Genomic DNA, 23,039 nt, shown 5'->3' with positions numbered 1-23,039 from the left:
TAATTTATATATTGTATATATTATTATATTGTACATATTATATATTATCTATTCATTATTATTACTTGCAATTATTTCAAAAGCCAAAACGGGACGGTGTGACGTTCTCACTTAATTACATTTTTAAACATACGATATTATTCATTCCACTGTAGTATAATCTAACAATCGCTAGAAAAGGTTTAAAAAAAAGCATGTAGTTATTGTTAATAAGCCATACATAACAGTATAACTGTTTAAATAAAAATTATATATAGGCTATATAATAAAATGTTTTATTCATCGTAAGGACTGTCATGCGCGTCAGTTGGTGTGGGCGTGGCTTCCTTCGCTGCGCGCGCCAGTCACTCGCCGCTCAAACCCACTGGTCTGTGTCCGTGTGGACGGACATCGCGGAAGCGTCGCGTTGAACTTCACTGTTTACTCGTGTTTTACTTAGAGACAGGCAGTGAACTGGAACTGGAAGCGGTTCTCACAGAAATCGTTTGGGTCGTCGATTTCCAAGCTCATTATAAGTTAACCGTTTGTATTTGAAGGACTCACCACCAACAAACCAGTGGACTTTGACAACTGCCACCTCCTGGGTGAGTTTGCAGAAGTAACGTTACCTCGGGAAGAAGGAGGCAAACCAAACAAAACAGTAAGCTATTTATACTGACTCATTTGTATAATGGATTGTGGGTATCTGACACTTTTAAATGATAATGAACAAACAGAGACGTCTTTAAAGTATTTAAAATAATGTAATCCTACTGTACGTTACCTAACGTTATATTAAAAGGGCAATTCACTGTAAGTAGATATCAAATTAGTGTATAACAGCATTGTATCGCAGTTTACTTTAAAATCTCGTGTGTTCCCTAGAAGAAGTGGGCTTGAATTATAAGGCGGTAACTCCACCCTGAACGCACATTCAGTCTTCAAATATGTATAACCGTGATCTGCTTTAACGTCACTGCATCAGTAGTCTAGCAAATGACCAGTAGGTGGCGCTGTTGCATGGCGTGTGTGGCTTTGAGAGTGTATTGAGGAGTAGTTGCTAAATAAAGTCATGCAGTATCACCAAGAGACCCATAAATCTTATCTTGTTGTAGTTTACTTTATAGAGGGCATATTGAACCTTTTGAATTGTTTCACAAGTTTCTCTTGTAGACTGAGAGCCAACTGCAAAATATGCAAGCGTTGTATGGGACGAGTCCAATTTTTAAAAATAAATTAACAGGTTACAGTTGTTGTGTATCTTCTCTAGATGCAGAATGACTGCAGAGCATTTGTGTTTCTTGGCACTAAGAAACAATTTGACCACATATGTTGAGTAAGGTCTTTTGCATCTGCTGTAACTGTTTTTGCACTGCAATGTTTTGCATCTGAATTAGTCTTTGGGGATCAATAAACAGTATGTCCTGGCCTATTGTGTTTGTGCAATTTTCTGACTGATTGTTAAATGGCTTTTAGAGACATTGTGTGTTGAAACTGGAGATCCTATTCCCATTTTGAGTCAGCTTTTGGGATTGCTTTGCTTAATTTTGCAAGACTTGAGGTTTTCTGTTTGGGAAATTAAGCTAATTGTGTAATAGCTGCTTTTAAACGTCGGCACAGAGTGGATTGATAAAGAAAATTGGATGAATTAAAGGATTAGTTCACCCAAAAATTAAAATGATCCCATCGTTTATTCACCCTCAAGCCATCCTAGGTGTAGGCCTATATGACTTTCTTCTTTCAGACGAACACAATTGGAGTTATATAAAACAATATCCTGACTTTTCCAAGCTTTATAATGGGAGCGAATGATCACTTGTTTTTTGAAGCCCCAAAAAGCGCATCCATCCATCATAAGAGTAATCCATAGGGGGTTAATAAAGGCCTTCTGAAACAAAGCGATGTGTTTGTAAGAAAAAAATCCATATTTATAACTTTATAAACTATAATCACTGGCTTCCAGTAATGGCCGTACGCGACCTCTGACCCGACATATGAAGAATTGACGAACGCGGAACAATTCACTCCCATTATAAAGCTTGGAACAGCCAGGATATTTTTTAATATAACTCCAATTGTGTTCGTCTGAAAGAAGAAAGTCATACACACCTATGGCTTGAGAGGGTGAGTAAATTATGGGATCATTTTTGGGTGAACTAATCCTTTAATCTCATCAGTCGGTCTATCAATATGTGAGTCAGTGGCAAATAAAGAGATGATAAAAAATCTTATTTTAAAACTTTCTCAATTTGACTTGACTTGATAATGTGTTAATCTATAAATTGCATTTTTAATATTTTGTGTGCATATTTTGACAGTGATTTGTCCGACAAAGTAGCCTACCTCATGTGAAAGTGATAAAAGTCGGATTTAGATTGTTATTTAGAATTAAATTAGCCTTTTAATCGTAAAGATTGGCCAACAAGCTCTGTTTCCATTTATTTACAGTCTATTTTTTACTCCAAATGCTCGTATTTACGTCGCTTTAGGCTGAAATGAATTGTGTTGACAGCTTTACGGACGGGCCCATCTGAATCCTTACATCCAATGCTGAGTGACGTAAGCCGGGAAGGCGTGACTCTCGTGTTTCCACCAATAGATTTAAAGTATGTCGTTGATTGACAGTTGAGCCTGGAAAATAGGAGGAACGTTTGTGCGACTTTATCCGTCTGGCTTTACTCTGTTATGGAAGCCATTTTGGGATTTTCCTAGTAGTAATTGTGAGTCAAGCACGTAACTTTTATCTATTCCCACGAAGATCGCGGAATTGGGATCGGGTGTTTGGATACATAGTTATTTCTATTTTATTTTGTTTGCATTCCCGTCGAGATGCGCCACACATTTTGCGCATCCTTGAACTGGATTGTCATTTCTGAACGGGACTATCTTCAAAACAACAGGAGATTATAGAAACTGATGGTCAAACTGGCAAGTGCTGGAATATTTTGATGTCGTTTATGATTTCATTCAAACATTACGGACGGATACATTGATATTTCACGCGTAATATACAGTCCTTGGTGGACAGTCAGCGAACCTCCTTTCTTTCCAAACTCTTGACAGAAAACATGGCCCTGGATTAACTGTCATACACGCAACCAGGGCTTAATTTCTATATGATTTATGTTGTTATATTCTACGTGTTCAAATGTAAACAGTGCTGAAGTGCGCAGAAACCCCTTGACGCGTTCAGATAAAAGAATCGCGCTGCTACAGTGTTGCAATTCAAAGCTGCGTGTCAAAACCCAGTGAGCTTCCTATCTGGATAGCATCGCACACTCATTCTAAACAATGAAGTCCATTCGCTTTTTACGACATCGAATCGAAAGTTAGGCTACCTGATATACAAATGCGAGTTTATTATTCGTATGTCCATTACGCGTTTCGCGATGTAACGCGTTGTTCAAAACTGTTGTCTAGGAGGTAGACAGCGCACTAGTTTTTGATACGCAACCAAATGTTGCAGAGACGTCAAATCTGGAGAGTTGTGCGCTGTCATGTTTATAAATGCAAATGCTCCTCTTCCACAAGTGATAAAGATGCAAAGGCACATGAAGGTGTGACTAGGTCAAGATAGAGACTTAAATCCTTTTTTTTTTCTGCCTAATGCACAAAGAAAGGAGCTCGTGGTGTTCACCATTGACTTGTTTTATTGCACTATTAGTGGCATGTCATGCTTGGAACATAATTGCTTGTTTGGGCTTGTGAAATGTGTGTTTAGAGAAGAAAAATAGGTGGGAAATTCGGGGATGTTCAGCCTGTCTCTTGGGTATTGGAGAGGGGTTTTCTAGATCTCCGCTGGGTTTGAGAATGACAAGACATGCAGTTAGAAGTAAGAGACTTTCGGTATTGTAATTAAGCAGCATATGAATATGATCTTAATAGTGTTCTGTTTGTTCAGATGCTTAATTCAGCACTTTGGACCAGGACAGTTTGGATCCATTTGATTTCATGTCAACCTGATAATGAGTTTTAGTAAGTTGAAAGTTAAACTCTTAGTGTTTGTTCAAAGCTCTACTAGTCTATTAGATAACTAAACAAAGTATTCATCAATTAGGGATAGTGCATGATGAACCATGCAAAACTAAGGGATTTTTAAATTGTGATCAAAGCTGAGCTTTTACTGTAAATCTCAGTAACACTTTACAGTCCAGTTTGATTCGTTAGTGTTTGTTAATGCGTTATTATGAACTAAGGCTGTGAAACGAGTAATCGCATCCAAAATGAAAGTTTGTTTACATAATAAATGTGTGTGTACTGTGTATAATTATTTTGCATAAATAAATACACACATGCATGTATATATTTGTTATTTATAAATAAAATATTTATAAATAATATACAGTATATACATGTACATATTTCTTGCACGTGTGTATTTATATATGCAAAATAATTATACACATTACACACCACACATTAATAATACATACATTTAATTAGTACATAATTATATATATTTTATAATTATGTTGTTAATTGGTAATACATGTTTGCATATAATACATTAGCTAATGTTTATTTATTTAATTATAATTTATTATTAATATAATTTAGTAACTAATTTATACATTTAACTGTTGAGATGTTATTTATTAAATGTAAAATGTATTAATATAAAAATTAACCTATATTAGTAATCGCTGTGTGAATATTGTTCATATTTATTTCATGATACCTAATTCATTAAGTGTCATTATTGTAAAGTCTTATCAAAATGTCTATAGTGAACAAATTTGTTCAGCTCTAAAATAATTAAAAAAATGTATTAGTGCAAAGTACTCTCTGTAAATATGTTTAAAGTCTACATTCAGTAATTATGACTGGCTGGAAAAGTTGTAGAGAGCCATTATCTGTGTAAATATATTAAAGTCTACATGCATGCACTGTCCTGTTCGCTTGAGTCACCCTGGACAGAGTTGTTGATTTTGAACGTTTAGGTGTGTCCGTCACTTCCTGCTCGATTGATGATATCAGATGAATTGTTTGCACAGTTAATAAGCAGAATTTACTATGAAAGAGGTGTTTTATATAGTTACTACTAGCTTTATGTTCAATCACCTGGACCAGACTAAACAAAAGTTGTTACCATGTTGCTCATCGGGATTCCTCCCAGAGGCAGGCTGAACCGTAGAGTGTGTGTGTGCATTGTGTGCATGCTTTAATGGGTGTGACTCTGTTTATGCATCGAGGTCACACCCATCATCACACGTTAGCTGTTGCCGTAGTTTTCGAAGTCTGCTCTTCACATCTGGTTTGATCTTCACAGCGTGCTCAGCGAATTACCATGGATTTTTCCCCTCTGCACACGTATACTCCTCCTCACTGTACTCCGGATAACACGGGCTATACCTATTCACTCAGGTGAGATCACTGTGAAAATGAAAACATTACTGGGTGGAACTACAGGCAGTGCACTTGGCACATCTCAGTTTACATTCCAGTAAACCTTACAGGGTTTTGTGTGATTATGCTTGAACTTTCCTTCTCCTCAGTTAATGATTTTCCCGAGAATTTCCGTGTCCTGGTGAACCTGTTTCTTTGCTCAATTCATGCAAGTTTGTGGTTGTAGACAAAGAATGTGATGATAACTTCACTAGTTCTACCAATCTGTGTTTGTGGTCCATTTCATTTTTTAGCTTCTTGTTTGTTTTAGTTATTATTTAGTAGTTTTATTCAGGTGTGTAGTTTTTTTTCCATGGCTGTCAAGAGCCAGGTCAGAGGGTTGGATGACAGCAGGTGTGGTTATTTACCTCAGGCAAGTTATGAAGTTGCACATTATTAATGGCCAGGTAATGTGAATTTGTGTAATAATACCCTTTAGATCAGCAAAAACAGTGTAGATTTGACTGTGCTGACGTTTGTATGCAGATAACGATTTGTACCCCCACTGGCTGCACTCACTGATACCACTTTTCCAGCTAAATCGTGCCGGTCCTGGTTTGTGTAACACTATTTATGATTATTAAACCAAATGTCGTTACAGTTGAGTTCAAGTTTCAGTAGTTTTTACACATCACATAAGTATAAATTGTATTTTTTAAAAGTTTTAAAATGGACATTTGTGTAATATGTAATTGCCATTTTATAAAAACAAAGCTAAGGCATGCAATTTTATTTTTGATTACTTATTTATTTGATGTCAGATCAGGTCTAAATGTTCCTAATAATAATAATAATAAAAATTGTTGTTGTTTTTTGTTGTTACAGTGTTGTTATTGTTAACTATTAAAAAAATGTTTTGGTATGTAATGGTAAATATAAAATAGTTTTTTGAAATATGTCTGAAATAAAACAAATATTAGTTGAAAACCTTGGCTAAAGTCGCTAAAACTGTATAGTGTGTATATACTGAATATACCCTTCAAATATTGTTCAATTAAGTGAACATAGTTAGTGATTAGTATCGTTAGTAATAAAGTGGAAATCAAAGACACATTACAGGTACCAGAACAAGTGCAGGTCTTATTGCACTTTAACACTGCAATACTTATAGATGTATTATGACATATTACTTTTTTTTGTGTGTGTTCCTTCTGGTTATCACAGTGTAAAACTAGTGCTTCAGTTTTGTGTACGGTATGTTTTTTTCAAATACTGCCATAACGGTGCATAGCTGAAACAATTGCTGCATCTGTTCAATGGCCATGAAGAGCGCTATGTAGAGTGTATTGAGGGGACCCCTTTTAACTGCATACCCTTCTTACTAACGGATATAACTTTATAACACAACAATAAATAATCCACACAGCTATTCTCTTTAATATTGCAAATACCATGTATAGCCTTATGATTTCCGTGATGCGGAAGCAGCCGTTATTTAGTCTGCCACTTTAAATACTCAAGCTCTTTAAAGCAGGATGAATTCTGATTGGCTGTCAGTGTTTTTATCAGCTGGGAAAAAAATCGTTCTGAAATCTTTTGTAACTAGATCTTTATTGTTTTAAGCCGCGTTTCCACCGAAATTACCCGGAACAATTTGTCCTAGGAACTTTTTTTCCCCTAGACCTGTTGCTAGTAAGTTTTTTCCAGCGTTTCCACCACGGTCTAAAGTACCGTGAAGATTAGCCAAATAGTCTGGTGACGTAGGACTGCGCGTGACTTTACAGTTCCCACTGGATTTCATTTCATTCATATATTATGTAAACACAAACTTTTATTTTGGATGCGATTAATCGTTTCACAGGCCTAATTTCATCCTCTGAATTTAAGCTTAATAAAGCCTGAACCTCGTCGTCGGTCCATCGGTCGTATTTTTTAAACTCCATTGTTGATTCGAAAAATGCTGCGAGGAGTCAACCAATCAAAATGCGGCATGAACTCAACCAATCAGCATGTTCAGCGCCCAAGTCCCTCCCCTGAAAGTTCCTGAACTTAGAAAAAGTACTACCTCACAAGCAGGAACTTTCGGAGAGGGAAATATTTACCCGGAGCTTCATCTAGACCCTGGTTCCTGCGGTGTAAACACACCGAGTACCAGCCTAAAGTCCCTATTTCCTGGGGAAAGTTCCTACGGTGGAAACGCGGCTTTAGTTATTGTTCTTGGTGTGAACAGGCCTTTACTGTATAAAGCGAAATGTCACAGAATTTTTGGATGAATTAAATCAAAAGTAGGGCAGTGCAATGAATCAAATCGTGATATGGACTAGTATCTGTGAACATTTAAGCTCAAAAACACTGCTAAAGAAACCTGAATGAACCTCAACGTCTCACTACATGAGGACATGAACACGTGAACTTCATCTGCTCTGAGAGTCACTTTACTAGCATTTCACCATTTCATTTGATAAAACTATTGCCATATCATATACACATGGAAACTCAGTTCTTCACGACAACCCGTCAAAATAAAAGTTGGGTCTAACATGAAGAGATTCTAACAGAAATATATTACTATTGCACAGTGGTGTACTTCATGTAGTAGTAGTAACAGTTTATTAAAGAGTATCAAAGGTCTTCATTTCAACAGCCAAAATAAACGCTCTGCCTAACTAAGAAATACATGACTATTTTAAAGCAGAATGATGTACTTCTTAAAGTAATAATAATAATCATTTTTAAAACCTTATTTTTGAGGAATATCACACACATTTCCATACAATAAATGAAATTTTAATTTGATAGTTTAAAAGCTTAACTAAATTGTTAGTGTTGTTGATTGATTTGATTACCTCCATTTTTCTATAAATTAAATGTGCATTTCACAGTACAATGTTTTTATGTACTCCTGACAGTAAAATAAAAGTTATAAACTAGTATAAAGGTCATGAAAAGAAAAAGAAGAAATACTGTGATACGCCGCGAAACCGCCAGAATCTGTAAAAATACAGTGATAGCCTACATATTTTTGGTCATGCCAATGTCAAACATTGCAATTTCAGATTCAGTCTTGGATTTTGAAACGGTCGTTATTACTGAAACTTTGTAGAGTGAAATTAGCAGCATGAAAAATACAACTTTTATTCCAATTCTGAATATCCTACGCCGCCTTCTTGCTGTTATATTTACTAAGGTAGCTTCTGTCTGATTGGCTGTTGTACAGGATTGTTTCAGCGGTGCCAGTGTGTGCACTACGAGTGTGTCAGCGTAGGTTGCATGACTGTGTTCTTCAGGCAGAAACCGTCGTAAAAAGAAGTGGGATCGAGTAACAAACCGTTGAGCCATCTGCCGCTGGCACTCAGAGAGACGTGACGAATTAGAGTTACTCAACGCGTGTCACACAGGGAAGACAAGCTAACAAAGAGTTATTGTGTAAGCTCAACAGAGAAAGGAGCGCAGCGAGAGTAGAGCAAGACTTGCTTGTTGAGCGTTTGGGGAAACTAATGTTTTCTACTTACATTTTCCCACTGGATCCCTTTGAAATTAATTACCTGAGATTGATGCCGTCACAAGGGGAATCTAAATGCCTCTTTAACAGAGACAGTTGGCCAGAAAAATCTTTTGAAGTTATATATTAGCTGCTTCCTAAATTGAGTATGTGCCACACCTGCCAATATCTCTTTTTCTATTTATTTGTATAGCGCTTTTCACAATATCAGGTTAATTGTGAAAATGGACTGGCCATAAATATTTTTCACGTCACATACAATCGTATTTTATATCATTTGTTAATTATGAAAGTACATATTTATGTATTTTTTGTCTGTGACTGCAATTAATTGCTGATTTTTTCCCCCCTTGCATATTTTTGACAAACAGTGACTCTTTGAGTCGTGCAAAATATTGCTCAGAAATGCTAGAATTTTTAGTGCCTGTTTTTTTATATATTTTTTCCTCTCATATTTTAGTGGTTAAATATGAGAAGTAGTAGGCTATCTCTCATGTGTCGTCTCACTTACATTATTCATTTTAACTTAAAACATATATTATGTTGTATTTAACTATAAAATTGTGTATTACTAGTACAATTACAGGCAAAAGGGTGAGTACATTTTCACTCTTATTTGGCAGGCAGTGCAGTTCATGTTTGACGGTTGGCAAACAGTTGTTTGCAGTATATCAGTAGTTTGTGCTTTTCATGCATATTTTTGTTCAAATGATATGTGTCACATGTTGCGTAGTCAGAGGAACCCGTGTGAAACTGGGGCAGAAACACCAAGAAATACATTTTCTTAATATAGCTGCTTCTGATTTGGACATCAGGGTGGAACCCTAGGGATTCATTAAAATGTTAAGCAAGATGGTAGAAGACGTGCATTCTGGGAAAGTGTCCTGCATGAAGTGAATAGCTCTACAGGAATAAGTGTGCATGGCTCTGCAGAGTCTCTCAGCAGCTGCTGGAGTGTTTGACAGCTGTACGATAATGTGTGCGTGCTGAACAAACGCACTGAAGTTACTTAATAGGGGTTTTGTTCTGCTTTAGCTGAGCTGTAATAGAGGAAATGATATCACAGAATTTGAATAACCACATCACATTTTTCCGTTTGATAGTAATTCTCTGTTTTTTTTCTGGAAGCTGGAAGAGCCAAAAACAACATGTCTTTTGCCCTTAAAAAGTTTTAGCTTGTTTTGGAGGTTTCTATTATAAGGGAATAGCTCTGATAACTAAATACAATTCAAAGTATATGTAAGAATTCACAATATGTTGTGCTTTTTTTTTATTTTTAATACTTGGTCAGTATTGGATATCACATTGTTTTACTGTTTCCATGGGTTGAGGTAAAGATGAGTCTTCATGACTTTCATTACTTAATGCACAATGTGAAGTGACGGTTGATGCCTGAAATAATATAATATGATGCCTTGATTTTAAGGCTGGGCGATATGACCAATATCGTAAGGGATAATGTACATCCAGCCGCTTGTTATCACAGAATAAACCCCAACAGGGTGATGATTAGGGGTCTTGAATCACACTGAAGGGGTTTATTATGTGATAACAAGCAGCTGGATGTACATTATCCCGCTTATTAAGCGGCTACTTGCCACAAGTAAATAATTAGACCTAAAATATTGACTTGAGTTTTTTACTTTATTTTATTAAATATTTTATTAGGTCTTTAAGCGCAAAGCTTCCTCGGAGAAAGCAGTTGCTGGCAAGCGGCAAGTTCAAACTAGACGGACATTTAAGGGATACTGTACAGTCATACCACTTACTATACGGCATTTCGCCACACTAATAATTATGGGGATAAGAGATATTGATTTGAGATGAAACCGATTTAAAATCGTACCAGTTTTGTCACCTTCTAATCCATTAGTGTACAAAACAATCGTTGCAAAATGGCAGCAGCTGCGTTTGTATGAAACGAGAGTGAGTCCGCAATACTTAATTACAATACTTTTACTCACCAAACGCAAAACTTCCACGAAGAAAAAACATTCCTAGCACACGTAAAGCATCAACTTAAGTAACCCGGAAGAGCCTGTGTTATCAGTTTTTACTGGTTGTTATCTGTGAATAACATACCGCTGGATGCAGCAGTTGACCAATCAGAATGAAGTATTCCACGGAGCCGTATAATAAATGACGATACAAGTAATATTGCAGAATATCATATTGCTTACCAATATAATAATTGGCTTCAAAAATCAGTGCATTGTTATATAGGTATTGCTATTGACAGTGAATATGACTGAATCAGTATCATGGTAAGGTGAAGGAAGAGGGATAAAGTATTTGAGATAGTAAGTGGGAAGCGAGTGATTGGTCAAGAGGGTCAGCTCATGCAGTAATGATACTGAAGTGGAGTAAGACGCTGCTTGTTGACCGTAGAACAGGAATTGATGTTAAGCCCACTCAGACCCTGTAGTGCCTCTCTGAAATAAAGCCCTGAGCTCAGACGCTCGTGAGCCCTGAGGTCCTTAATCTCACTGTGAGCTTCATGTGTTCTCGCTAATCAGATTTCCTCCTGTCATTCTGCCGTCTGTGTGTGTGTGTGTGTGTGTGTGTGTGTGTGTGTGTGTGTGTGTGTGTGTGTGTGTGTGTGTGTGTGTGTGTGTGTGTGTGTGTGTGTGTGTGTGTGTGTGTGTGTGTGTGTGTGTGTGGAAGATGGATTCTGGGGAGGTGGCTGACCTTTATAAGTCTTCATCTGCACTAAAAGTGTGCTAATCGAGTAATTAAGATACTAATATGGTCTTAACCATGCATAATGCTGCAATAAAATATCAAGCAGTAAATCTCTGCGGTGTTAAGCGTCATTCACACTGATGCTGATGTGCAGCTTTAATGCCAAATCATTCATTTTCAAAAAGTTTTTGTTCAGAAAGCTTGAAATTAGTTTTAGACCCTTATTAATTGTGCCTGCTGCTTATGAATTTCATTGCAAAGCTAAAATGTTAATAATATGTTTTTGAAAGACACTATTTAACAATTTCTTCTCTTCCGTGTCGGTCTCCTACGCTGATCACGTAATAAACACAGTGCAGCGCTTCCAGTTTCTACGTCAGAACGCCGGCTCGTTATATCATAACTATCCCTTTAAGACAGCCATACATATCAGTATTGTAATTTTACAGTTGTACTGTAAAACAAAATGATATATTTTAAATACTTTATTTTACAATGAAATATGAAATTAGTAAAAATTCTTATTGGCAATTTGATCAGAATTTCATCAGATAAAATTATCATTATTCGTTATTTTTTTTTATTTTATTTTTTTAAACGCAATTAGATTGTTTTTCTTCAAAATTGTGCAGCCCTAGTTCAGTGTTTGTTTCTATTTTCTTGTTGATTGTAACAGAGCCCTTTCATTTCCTGTGCCAATAATAAACCAGCTGCAAAGCCAGAAATCTTTCAGGATTTGATATAACACGGATGATGTCATATTGCTGAAGGTTAGAGATTGTGTTTGTTGAAGATAAAGTGCCTTCTAGTAATTCTGTGAAGTTTTAGCTTTAGGAGGGGTGCGTTTTATTCAAGCTAATCTGATTTGGCTCAGATCCAGTGGGTATTTCTCACAGGAAGACACAGCCTTTAAGGAACTGTTATTTTAAGATATTTCTCATTTCCGTGTCTTGGTTTATTTTGTGCTTTTGTGGTCTGGGCGCTGTGTGTTGTTGTTTTTACGCATGACTTGTTGCCCAGCTCCGTGTAACGATGCCCTCATGTCACGATTCGATACATATCACGATACTGAACTCACGATACGATATTATTGTGATACTCCAAGACATATGGTAAAAGGTTAACACAAAATTGTACTGTTGATTAAAATGCTAATTTTAGTATTACATTGGGTGTGGAAATGAATAGGCCTGGACTTGGTGCTGATTATGCACAGGACTATAGTGACACCAGAATAAAAATATTCATGATTCTAAAGCTGAAAATACAGAATTATTTTAGACGAATATGCTTGCACTCTGTCACTGACTAGATATATTTAAAATAATAATATATTTAAACTTTTTACTGGTAATATAAGACATTTGGCATTTTCAGGACCCACAAATATTCCCCCATTGCATTATTATACATTATATTCATCATTATATATAATAGTTTAATGTAGTACTGACACTAAAACTCTGAACACTAGAATGACACAGTCATTTTTATTTTGGGTGAACTATACACAATACATATTGTTGCATTTTTGTATTGCGATATATTGTGACACAATGTAGTGTTACACCCCTAGTTGTTGATAATAATATTCTAGTCTGATTTGTGAATCAAGTTGTTAATTAGTGATTGCTGCTGAGTAAGTAATATTTTGATTTGGCCTTTTTGAGATTTATTTGGCCATGTCAGCTGGCTTGGAATGGCTTATGAACAGAAGTGTGTCTATTTTACAAATCTACAAGTAGTTTTGTCTATAAAAGTATTCTGATTTCATACACACCATCGTTGAAAAGTTTGGGGTCGATAAGATTTTTTAAATGCTTTTGAAAGAAGTCTGTTATGGTCACAGAGGCTGCATTTATTTGATCAAAAATACAGTAAAAACAGGAATATTGTGAAATATTATTACGATTCAAATTCAAAATAACTTTTTTTTCTATTGTAATTAGGGGTACGCTGATCCGATACTCAGTATCGGTATTGGTCCGATACTGCCAATTTTTGCCGGATTGGGTATCGGCCAGACGAGACCGATCCAAATCCGATATTGTACGTATGTTATTGTTATACAACACAAAAAGCACAAAATTATTATAAAGCACCATAATGTTATATTCCAAGTTTTCTGAAGCCATTCCATAGTTTAATGTGAGGTACAGATGAATATTTAAGTCGTTAAATTCAAGTTTACGTAAGTGTTTCCCTCCGCTGCCGCTGTCAGTCATTCTCCATTCAAACAGCACGTCGTGCTCGGCTGTGAACACGATGAAACTCTCTCCAAGATGATTCAATGTTCCTATTATTATACTGTAGATCTGTAGATAATGGTCTATGGTTTTGCATAAAAGGATCTGGCTGGAGTTTCACATGTTACTTTCTCCCGGATGCCTGTTAGATCACACCACTGGAGTAGTGAGCACTATTGTTCTGAAATTAAAACTGTTAAAAGGCTCAAACTAATTGCATAATATATAACACAGGGTTCCCACGGGTCCTTGAAATCCTTGAAAGTTTTGTGAATCTGAAAAAAAAAATTTGATGGCCCTGGAAAGTTTTTGATCACAAATAAACAGATACAGGCTCTTAAAAGTGCTTGAATTTATTTTGTGCAAGAAGTTTTCTGGAAAAAATTCATATTATTCCCTCCGGTCCGCTAAAGTGTTATTTCTCCAACACTTCGTGGCCTATGCATAATAGCTTGCTTGATTTACGTTAGTTACACGCATTTACGTTAAGTGTTTCCCGGATAAGGTACTTTGTGGACAGTATGGGATGTACCGAATACACTTCAGTTTTATGCAAACCAGAAATACAACAAACAGAATATCAGATCTCTGTCGTATGGCCAAAAATCAATGCAAAAAAAGCTTTGACACATGAAAACTGTAACGATGTATCTTACAAGGTAACACAATGTAACCTTGCTCTCACTTGAAATGTGTTCCCACATTAAGTCCTTGAATTTGAGGGTATTGGACCTGGAAAGTCCTTGAATTTGAAGTTAACCAAAGGTGTGGGAAACCTGACGAAGGTTTATTGATAGCCTTAGTTGTTCTGTCCTATCTATCATCATATGTTGCTGCTTCATTTAAAAAGCTGCGCTTAAAATTTTTAAATAGTTAAATTTTTTGTCCGTATTTTGTTTTCCAAAGTTAGGAAAATAATGTTTAAGTCAAGCTTAAAAGCCTTTCTCAAAAGAATAATCACAGTCTCTTCCCCACAGTCAAGCATACAGATACAGTTTATTAGGTAACTCAGCACTTTTTTGAATTATTAGTATCGGATTGGTACGATATTTTAGTATCGGATTGGTACTCGGTATCGGCCAATACTGAATCCCAGGTATCGGAGGCAAAAAAGGCGGATTGTGCCACCCCTAATATTAAACTGTAATTTATTCCTGTGATCAAAGCTGTATTTTCAGCATCATTACTCCAGTCTTCAGTGTCACATGATCCTTCAGAACTCATTCTAATATGAGGATTTGATGCTCAAGAAACATTTCTTCTTATGATTGCTGTGTAATATTTTTGAGATTTTTTTTTTTTTTCAAAGGTTTAATAGACACCGGCGAATCGTTGTCATTTAGGAAAGAGATTGCGTGGGTGTTTGAATCTTTCATGAGAATCATACAGCTTAGCATGGCAGTGCCACACTTTTGGCTCATGTTTATGGAATCATTTCAGAATCAGAATGAGATTTATTGCCAGTCATAAGAACCTGTTCTAAATGTCGATGAACTGGGGATTCAATCAGACACGTGCATTTCTATTCCGCTTATTGCTTCCTATTCCAGCTGAGAAATAAAACACGTGTGTATTGTACATTTTGCTAATAAATGTGCCATATGTGTAATTTTTAAACCTACAATTAAGTGTATTTTTATGATGGCAACAACTGTAAAGTGACCATTGTAATGGGGTAATCAAATGTAGGCTGATAAAATTTAGATGAAGTTTAATAGATTTAATAAAGTTTAGATGAGTGAATGTGTGTTCCTTTTACTTTTCCTATTTAGTCCATGCTTTTAGTTTTTATACATTTTCATTTTTAGTTTAGTCAATTTAACTTCTGGTTTAAAAATCATTATTTTTGTTTTTTAGATTGTAATGTTGTTGTTACAATGTTAGAATGTAATGTGATTTTTACCCTTTTTTTGCACTTAATATAGTATTCTGATGTTTATGAAAGCATTCTTCAGTTTGTTTAGCAGTGTGTTTGAGAGCGTTATCCTAGAGCAGGGATTCACAAAAGTATTTATTTAATTTTTCTACACATTTGCATATTCTTGGTTCTCTGATGTCAGTTAATGGTCACATGAAATATTGAAGTTTTATTTTGATTTTTGTTTCCTTTTAAAATTATTTATTTTGATTTTACATTTTTAGAATTTAAGTAATTATAACGGTTCACTTTTCGTCATGTCACAAACCCCCCTGTAGTTCCCTTCAGGTGTTCACAAATCATTTTTGTTTTTGTGCATTTATGCAAGTATTGAATGTAATGTGAATCACTGATAGTTCTGTTTGCTTTGTAACATCTTTAACTTTTAGTTTATACCAAAACATCTCACACCAACCAGCTACCTCATTCATTCATTCATTTAAAACTTTTTAACTTTCTTCATCTTTAGCCAAGATTTAATGTGATTTTTGTTTCAACAAAGACTTTCTTGCAACAAGTTAGATGTATTGAGCTAGACAGGTTTGTGCGCAGTTGTCATCTTATCAACTCTTTCTCCCATTTCTTTCATGGAGGATTGTGACTCCTGTAGAGTTGCCCTAGGCCTCTTTTGTGCCTCTTTTCCCTTACTGCAACACCCGGTTTGAAAGGCCGGGCGATTTTGGGCAGGTGCATAACTCACATTTATCACCTGTAATTATAGCCTTAGAGAGCTTTAAAAGTATACTCATTGCTTTGAAAAGTTCATAATGTTCCATCGGTTTGGAACGTTCCCGTGTCTTTCAAATTCAAATTTTGCATTTTTTCTTCCAGTGTATATATATAATTTTTTTTTTTTTTTTTTTGCATTTGCATTTGCTAAATTTATCATTCTGGATTATATTATTTTTTATACTACTGACATTATCAGAAGATAAAACTTGTTTACATGAGCAGCTATAATCAACAGGTTATATCTAGGGATGCACCAATATGAACATTTTGGCTGATAACCGATAATTCTTTATATTTGATAGCCGATGTATTGGCTGATAAATCTAAATCAGACGTGGGATGCACATGTTGCACTTAACTTAATTTAAATTTTTGAAGCGATTCCAATCATATTTCAAGCATTTCACAACCATCATGGCGAACACACTGTGCATCTGAAGCGTCTCAGCTGAAGGAAATAATCCATTATTTATCGCCTTTAATTTACTGGCCTAATTTTCTTATTGGGTCAATAACATTAAACATGAACCTATATCGGCCAATACTGATATGGTGGCCGATATATCGTGCATCCCTAGTTATATCACGTGACTATTTTAGTAGCATTTGAAAATCTTATATCTGAATTTACATGTTTTTTTTTTTCCTCTCTTCAGTTCAAGTTACTCGTCCGCAGCACTTGAGTTTGAGAAGGAGCACAAAATCAATCCTGTGTACGACTCGCCCAGAATGTCACGGCGTAGTTTGAGACTACAGACAAGCAGTGGTTTCTATGGTGACAACAGCTTCACTGAGCTCAAGGGGAATCACAATGTCAGCTCCTACAAGCAGACCAGCACCACCAGCAGCAGCAGCAGCAGCAGCAACGTCAACAGGTCAGATGTTCATCTCTCTGTCAGTTTGAGATAAACCGAGTGTAAAACATGACTTCTTATCGGTAAACCCGCACAGCCTCATGCCAGCACAACTACGTGAGGACAAAATGATCCAAACTCTGTTTTTGCCAAATGAATCATGTAACAATTATGTGGCAAATAAATCTCTTAAAGCCATTACATTTATCCATTTATCTTATTACTGTGGACATCTTTGCTTCAAAGAAGGGAGGTTCATCTTAAAATGTATTATTATATGCATTGAATCATGCTATTCCGCAACTTTAGATTTAAGAAATATACAAGTAGTGACATTTAGCATTACAACTTGCACTAGTACGAAAGGTTGTCCTGCAATTACTGACGTGTTAGTGCTTGAGTTAAATGAATGAAGAAAAATGAATGACATAGTGAAAATACCTTACAGAAATCCCCCCCAAAAGATATGTTTGTGCGATCAGCCTGGAAGCACATATTTGACATGACTTACAGCAAGTTCGTACAACTTACCTGCCAGTACTTAATTTTGTGTCAGTTTAATGACCCAATAAATAAGTTTAAGCATGCACATTTATTGAATTTTTTTAATAAAGTGGACGAGTAGTATTTTGTCTTTCAATAAATAGTATTAATTAATAGCATTAATTAATTGCATAGTGGTTAGTGCATATGCTTCTGATATCTTTAGCTGTGTGAGTGAACAGGATGTTTAATTTGACACAAATGTCCAACAACGTTGACTCCCAATACACTACCGTTCAAAAGAGCATATTGAAATATTGCTCAAATTATTATTATATATATTTTTTCAAATATATGTGTATATATATGTGTGTGTGTGTGTGTGTGGAAAAAACGATGTTTCAGCCTTCAAGGCAAATTTTATATCTTATATCCTAAATTCATCAAAAGTGATTGCAATAGCATTGATAGTGTTACAAAAATGTTGTATTTCAAATAAATTCTGGACTTTAGCACTGTCTTTCTATTAATCAAAGAACCCTGAAAGAAATGTATCACAATTTCCACAAAAACATTAACCAGCACAACTTTTTCAACATTAATAATAAGAAATGTTTCTTGAGCAGCAATGATTTCTGAAGGATCATGTGACACTGAAGACTGGAGTAATGATGCTGAAAATTCAGCTTTGCATCACAGGAATAAATTACATCTTACTATATATTAGATAATTTTACTTCGTAATAATATTTCACAAAATGTATACTGTATTTTTATTCAAATAAATTCAGCCTTGGTGAGCATAAGAGATCTTTAAAAAAAATATATATGTTTTTTATATATATATATAAACCATATAGATGAACCGAATTCCTTCCATTAGCAAAAATTAACAGTGACTTTTTCCATTAATGATCATGTGATCTTCCCTCGTGATCCTGACTATCAGAGGAAAATATACCTCACATATTTCCATATGCCACTTTGAAATGTAATGACCTAGTGTATTTTGTCCCGCAGGTCTGTGCGGAGCCGGAGGCAGCAGCAGGGGTCGTCCATGTACGAGTCTCAGAGCGTGACTCAGACGCCACAGAACGATCAGAGCACATCAGACCTGAGCTTCAACAGTACAGCCAGTGATGCGTCCCTGATCTCCAGCCTGCTGGACAAGTCCACGCTCAGACAGAGCTCCGCCACACACATGTACTCTGGTCAGTGGCCTTTCATGAGTTGCACAGACAACATGAAGTCAAAACACTCTGCATGATTACTTAGTGCTTATTATTCATAAAGTTTGTAAAACCTGGCAAAATGTAATAGTTGTTATTTTAGGCAAATGTCACGCTGTAGCTATTGCTTATATAAGCCTGACTATATAAACTATGTAAACAACTGTTTATGTTGGAAGTTCAAGATTTTGTTTAAGTTAGCAGAGTAAATAACTCTAGGCCAAGTCATCATCTGTCCTCTGTGTTTCACATCAGTTTAAAAAAGGACCTTTTTTTACATTTTCAACTTTCTTTAGTGTGTACTGTTGCTGTTTGAGCATGAAAAAGCTTTGCAAAGTTACAAAGTCACTCCTAAGGGAGTTATTCTCTATATCAGTAAACTGTTTCTGAAATTGTAGCCTCAATTGTTTTCTTTCTAGGGACAAACATGTCACAATAGTCCTCATATACTCATATAAATAATTCCCACTTAAAGCCCCACTAGGTAAGATTTCCGTTTTGGTCAAACAACGACCCCTACAGTCGCTGTGGAATACTTGTAATTAACGTTACTGTCGTAAATACCACTCACGCAGCAGTCTCTTCACTCACGGCCTGATCCCCTGTATACCGGTCCCTGTTCAGTCGGATGGAAGCTATAACGAGTGGAAATAAGGTGTGGCCCCTTTAAGAGCTGCGCGCGCCCTGTTGAACTGGCAGTCTGTATTGTATGTGCGCCTCGAACACCCCGTAAGCTGGTTGTTTCTGTTTGATGCTCATTCTTGTCCTATTTTTGTCTATCAAGTAATGCTGTGGACGGTAGAACATGTGACAGACAGTTACACGAGTTCGATTGGGGAATAAACACAACGCGTTACAAATCGTCGGACATCGAACAAGCACAGCTAGCCTCCGAAGATGTCTACTAATCCATCAACAAGAACGCCAGGTGCTTTTTAGCTCACACCAACCAGTGAAAGCTTGTCCGAGTGATGTACAATATAAGCAATATAACGTTATTTACAAGTCCAACAGCATGTGAGGACGTGTTGTGGGAAGTGAGGTAGCCTATGCCGTAAAGCAGTCGAATTTTGTAGTTCTTTTTGTGCTGCTCGGGTTACTACCCGAAACCCGAAGTTTTAAAGTACGATTAAAAACGATACAGACCCCGTCAGGCTATGGCAGACGTGTCATTCAACCTATTTTAAGTCGATGTACCATCACAAGAGTCTTGGAAATATACTATGAAGGTTGAAAAGTTACCTAGTGCTGCTTTAAGGCATACGCAAAATAAATGTGCCAGGCCTGGTTGAGTTAGTAGTGTGATGATGAAACTTGCGTTTATGGTAAGGGCCGTGACATTCCTGAAACGCACTCGAAGACACTGGTACAGCCAACCAATCAGGGTACATTGCATATTCTAGTAAACCCAGGAACAAAATCAAGACTTTGTAAAAGGGCATAAAATGGCTTCTTTAACAGTGTGCTTTGACTCTTGTTATTTTTCCAAATGTTGTGTTCAGCACGGACACGAAGAACTGCTCACAGCTCTCTGTTGGAGAATGGAGATGCCAGTAAAACGGAGGCGCACGCTAATCTGGCTAACGGCTACATCTGTAAGGACTGCTCGTTCCACGCAGACGGGAAGGAGGGGGAAACAGTGTTTACTTTACCGTACTCCGCGTCTTCAGCGCATCAGACAGCTGTAGATGCCGCTATGACCACCTCTCTGAACAGTGTTGACAATGACAGGACAGGTGAGGAGGACATCCATCTAGTCAATTCGCAAACATCGCTACTGGTTTTATGCTTCTCCATAATTTAAAACACTTAATGTACCATCAAATTGTGCTTGTTTCTTGTTTTTTTTTTTTTATATGTTGTTTAACATCTGTATTTCTGATTCACCATGAATGTTTGAAAGTAGACCAATAATATGCAAATTATATGCAAATTCATGCCCGCTTGCTCTTTTGAATAAAGTGAAATGCATGCTGGGATTTTATGTGAGCAGGGGTTGATTTTTGTGGTACGTGTGTTTCAGCTCATGACAGCTACTGTGGCAGTGTGAACGTGCGAGATCTGGTGACCGCAGACAGACATCTCAATCTCAACGGCTCTCTCTGTAAGTACACAGTCCTTCAGCGCACAAGCAGATTCAGCGGCAGACATTTACAAAATAACTACTGCTAATGAACCATCAAAACATATGATGTGGACATTTTTCAGTAGTGAAAGGGCATCAACAGGATTTTTGTGGGGTCATTTGTTTTTGAATGGCTACTTTAAGGACAGACCCTAAGCCTGATGGTCAACAGAGCATGTGATGGTCCTTTCTTGTATGAGTTAAAGGACGACAAATTGTCCACTCAATGTTGTCAAACAGAGTGTCATTGGGACAATAAATGTATCTACACCTTTTGAGTTTATCAGACACTTCCTGCCTTTACATCTTAGTGTTTTTTTTTTTATTAATTACATGATGTATGTTATGTTTTCAGTCATTTTGAATGTATTATTTTATAGATTGATATTTTAACATACACTACCATTTAATAGTTTAGGGTCAGTATGATTATTTTTTTTGATTAAAAATACATTAAAAACAGTAATATTGTGAAATAATTTAATATATATACATGATCCTTCAGAAATCAATCTAATATACTGATTTGGTGCTCTAAACCATTTCTTATTATAATCAATGTTGAAAACAGCTGTTCTGCTTAATATTTTTGTGGAAACCATGATGCATTTCTTTTCAGGATTCTTTGATGAATAGACATTTTAAAAGAACAGCATTTCTTTGAAATAGAAATCTTTTGCCACTTTTGGTAAATTTAATGCATCGCTGCTGAATAAAATGATTAATTTCTTTCAAAAATTCTATATATTTTACTGACCCCAAACGGTAGTGTATGATTCTGAATATATTATTTAATAAATGTATATTCTCTTGACTTTATTCATACAAGTTGTCTTCCTTTCCGTGAGTTGTGATGCTGATGTTGATTACAGGCGATGACTGCAAAGGGAAGCAGCACATGGAAACACACATGGAGCATAAACGCTATTCCTTCACCCGCCACGTATTCACAGCCTTGTGGGCCCTTGTTTCTTACACAGGTTATACACCTTCAGATCTTTACACACCTTCCTAGTAGACATCGACTTCAGTGTCTCGCTTCAGGAGAGACGTTTTTTGTGTTTTTTCTTTTTCTTTTTGTAAGCTTTCATGACATTATGTTTTCAATCCATTTGTTCACTGAAAGTCTTCGCTAAGGTGTAAGACACTAGAATGAAATTTGTGTGAAAGATAGCAGGATGTTGTCTGAATGTCTTCTGGTTAACTCAGGTTACGGTCTTCTGAGGGTTTGCCGAAGCTTCGGCTCTGCCGGTGCGTTTGTGACTCGGAAGCTGAAGTCCGTGCTGTGGTTGGCAGTGTGTTCTCCAGGTCGATATGATTCAGACTCCAGCATGCTCGCCTTTCTCTCTCACTTCCTTCTCTTTCTCACATCAGTGTAGTTCTTGGCACAGTGAACCCATAAGACTTCTTTCTGAAGACTGAAATCATTTTAACCAGCACTTCCTTCCTCAACTTTTCAGCTGTGGTGATTCGACTGCATCCATCTCTGTATCTGATTCTTTCACTAATAATTATTTTCCCTCAATCATTTGAACCTGTCAATGTGTAACATGAACTAACTATCACTCCACATAACTTCCTCTTCTGCTCTGAACAGGGAAAGCAGCGACTGGCGCCTTCTGGTGGCTGGGAACAGGATGGTATCAGCTGGTGGCGCTCATGTCCCTGATCAACGTCTTTCTGCTCACCAGGTAAAATGTTCTCACCTTTATGTAAATATTGTGCTTTTGCTTATTTTTTTATATACTCTAGTCAGGTCGAGTCATCTTTGTTAAAGCGCTTTATACAATAGAAATTGTTTCGAACTCCAAGTAGCTTCACGGTAATAAACTGCAAAATAACAATCACTGATACAAACTTTATCAAATTTGAGACAAGCTCTAAAAAGATAATAGTATATCCTTATTCAGCTCAATTCAGTTCAGTGTTGATTCAGTTCTCTAACTGTAAAATTAATTTATTAT

General features: G+C 36.4%; 1 protein-coding gene across 4 annotated transcripts in view; it reads left to right on the top strand.

The window, feature by feature from the left end:
- The first annotated feature begins 277 nt into the window (after positions 1 to 277).
- sun1b (Sad1 and UNC84 domain containing 1b) overlaps positions 278 to 23,039 on the top strand; it is a 35,337-nt gene continuing 12,575 nt past the window's right edge. The window contains exons 1-9 of one of the 4 annotated variants that reach the window (XM_084430346.1): positions 2,622 to 2,907; positions 5,249 to 5,343; positions 17,041 to 17,259; positions 18,742 to 18,932; positions 20,453 to 20,686; positions 20,974 to 21,054; positions 21,948 to 22,055; positions 22,285 to 22,383; positions 22,673 to 22,766. In XM_084430346.1, the coding sequence (XP_084286472.1) occupies positions 2,896 to 2,907; positions 5,249 to 5,343; positions 17,041 to 17,259; positions 18,742 to 18,932; positions 20,453 to 20,686; positions 20,974 to 21,054; positions 21,948 to 22,055; positions 22,285 to 22,383; positions 22,673 to 22,766 (1,133 nt within the window). In that variant the 5' untranslated portion in view covers positions 2,622 to 2,895. Of the gene's footprint in view, positions 641 to 2,621; positions 2,908 to 5,248; positions 5,344 to 17,040; positions 17,260 to 18,741; positions 18,933 to 20,452; positions 20,687 to 20,973; positions 21,055 to 21,947; positions 22,056 to 22,284; positions 22,384 to 22,672; positions 22,767 to 23,039 lie in introns of those variants that run through there. The other 3 variants (XM_084430348.1, XM_084430347.1, XM_084430349.1) reach the window with 3 other exon arrangements.

Source organism: Rutilus rutilus (assembly GCF_951802725.1).
Source record: "Rutilus rutilus genome assembly, chromosome: 1".
Classification (NCBI taxonomy): domain Eukaryota; kingdom Metazoa; phylum Chordata; class Actinopteri; order Cypriniformes; family Leuciscidae; genus Rutilus; species Rutilus rutilus.
The sequence above is the reverse complement of the archived record's forward strand: the minus strand, read 5'-3'. Positions and strand labels throughout refer to the sequence as shown.